Source organism: Corvus brachyrhynchos, unplaced genomic scaffold (assembly GCF_000691975.1).
Source record: "Corvus brachyrhynchos isolate BGI_N302 unplaced genomic scaffold, ASM69197v1 scaffold47, whole genome shotgun sequence".
Lineage (NCBI taxonomy): Eukaryota > Metazoa > Chordata > Aves > Passeriformes > Corvidae > Corvus > Corvus brachyrhynchos.
Genome location: NW_008239292.1, coordinates 985,799 through 986,989, shown reverse-complemented (window position 1 = coordinate 986,989; position 1,191 = coordinate 985,799). Strand labels below are relative to the sequence as shown.

The 1,191-nt window shown below is 62.0% G+C and overlaps 1 protein-coding gene across 1 annotated transcript in view; it reads right to left on the bottom strand.

Annotated features, from left to right (window-relative positions):
* Positions 1-3: 3 nt before the first annotated feature.
* ZNF652 (zinc finger protein 652) overlaps positions 4-1,191 on the bottom strand; it is a gene marked incomplete at its 3' end in the record, with an annotated part of 8,137 nt that continues 6,949 nt past the window's right edge. The window contains exons 4-5 of the mRNA XM_017740499.1: positions 691-835; positions 4-98 (exon numbers count right to left, since the gene is read on the bottom strand). Coding sequence (XP_017595988.1) covers positions 4-98; positions 691-835 — 240 coding nt within the window. The remainder of the gene's footprint in view (positions 99-690; positions 836-1,191) is intronic.

Here is a 1,191-nt window from a genome sequence, read left to right as displayed (position 1 = left end):
TGCGGCCCCCCCCCGGGTGTGCCCCCGCCGGTGCCGCTTCATGTTGGGCCGGCTGGTGAAGCTCTTCCCGCAGATCTCGCAGATGAAGGGCTTCTCTCCTGCCCCACACACACACACACACACACACGGTGGCCATCAGGGCACCTGGAATGCTGCCCTGATTCCTGGGAGAAGCCCTGGAAAACTCCCCGTGTGCCTGGGAGAACACCTGGCATCGCAGCCGCTGCCTTCGGGGCCAACGGGGTTTGGGGACAAACGGCTCTGAAATCCTGGTTCTCCTCAGGGTAAAGGGCTTCTCTCCTGCCCGACACACACAGAGCGGCTGGAAAAGTCCCCTGACTCCTGGGAGAAGCCCTGGAAAACTCCCCTCATCTGTGGGGAAGCACCGCTGCCTTTGGGGATCAAGGGGGCTTTAGGCAATCCTGGCTCGGTTCGGGGTTTGGGGCCAAAGGGCTCCGGCAAGGGGCTCCCCCAGCCCAGCCCAACCCAAGCAGGAAACAACCCCGACCCCCAGGGAACTCCCTCTGAACTGGGGAATCCCAGCTCAGATTCCTACAGCGGCAAGGAACGGATCCAAGGCCACGAACGGACCCCTCCCACCCGATTTTCCAGCCGGGTGACACCCGCACCCCCAAATCCCGAGGGAATCCAGCGGCAACGTCTCCTCCTGGAGGCTCTCCCTGCCCTTACCCGTGTGTGTTTTCATGTGCTCGTCGAAGTACTGCTTCATGTTGAAGTCCTTGCCGCACCACTGGCACATGAACTGCTTGTGCCCGATGTGGATGCTCATGTGCGAGCGCAGCTGGTACTTGTACTGGAACCTCTCGTCGCAGTTCTGCCGGGAAAAACGGGAATTCCGGGCTTTGGGAAGCTGGGAATGAGCCCTGGGAGGGGAGGGGAGGGAGGGGAGGGCAGCGGCACCGCACAGAAATGAGGGATTGAAGGGATTTATTGAGGGCGGGCCTCGGGCCCGGATAAAGGTGAGGGTCAGGAGGGTGGAGAGGCTGGGATCGTGTGGGGAAAGCTGGGATCGTGTGGGGGAAACTGGAATCGTGTGGGGAAAGCTGGGATCGTGTGGGGGAAACTGGAATCGTGTGGGGAAACTGGGATCGTGTGGGGAAAGCTGGGATCGTGTGGGGGAACTGGGGGCGGGGGGGGGGAAACTGGGATCGTGTGGGGAAAGCTGGGATC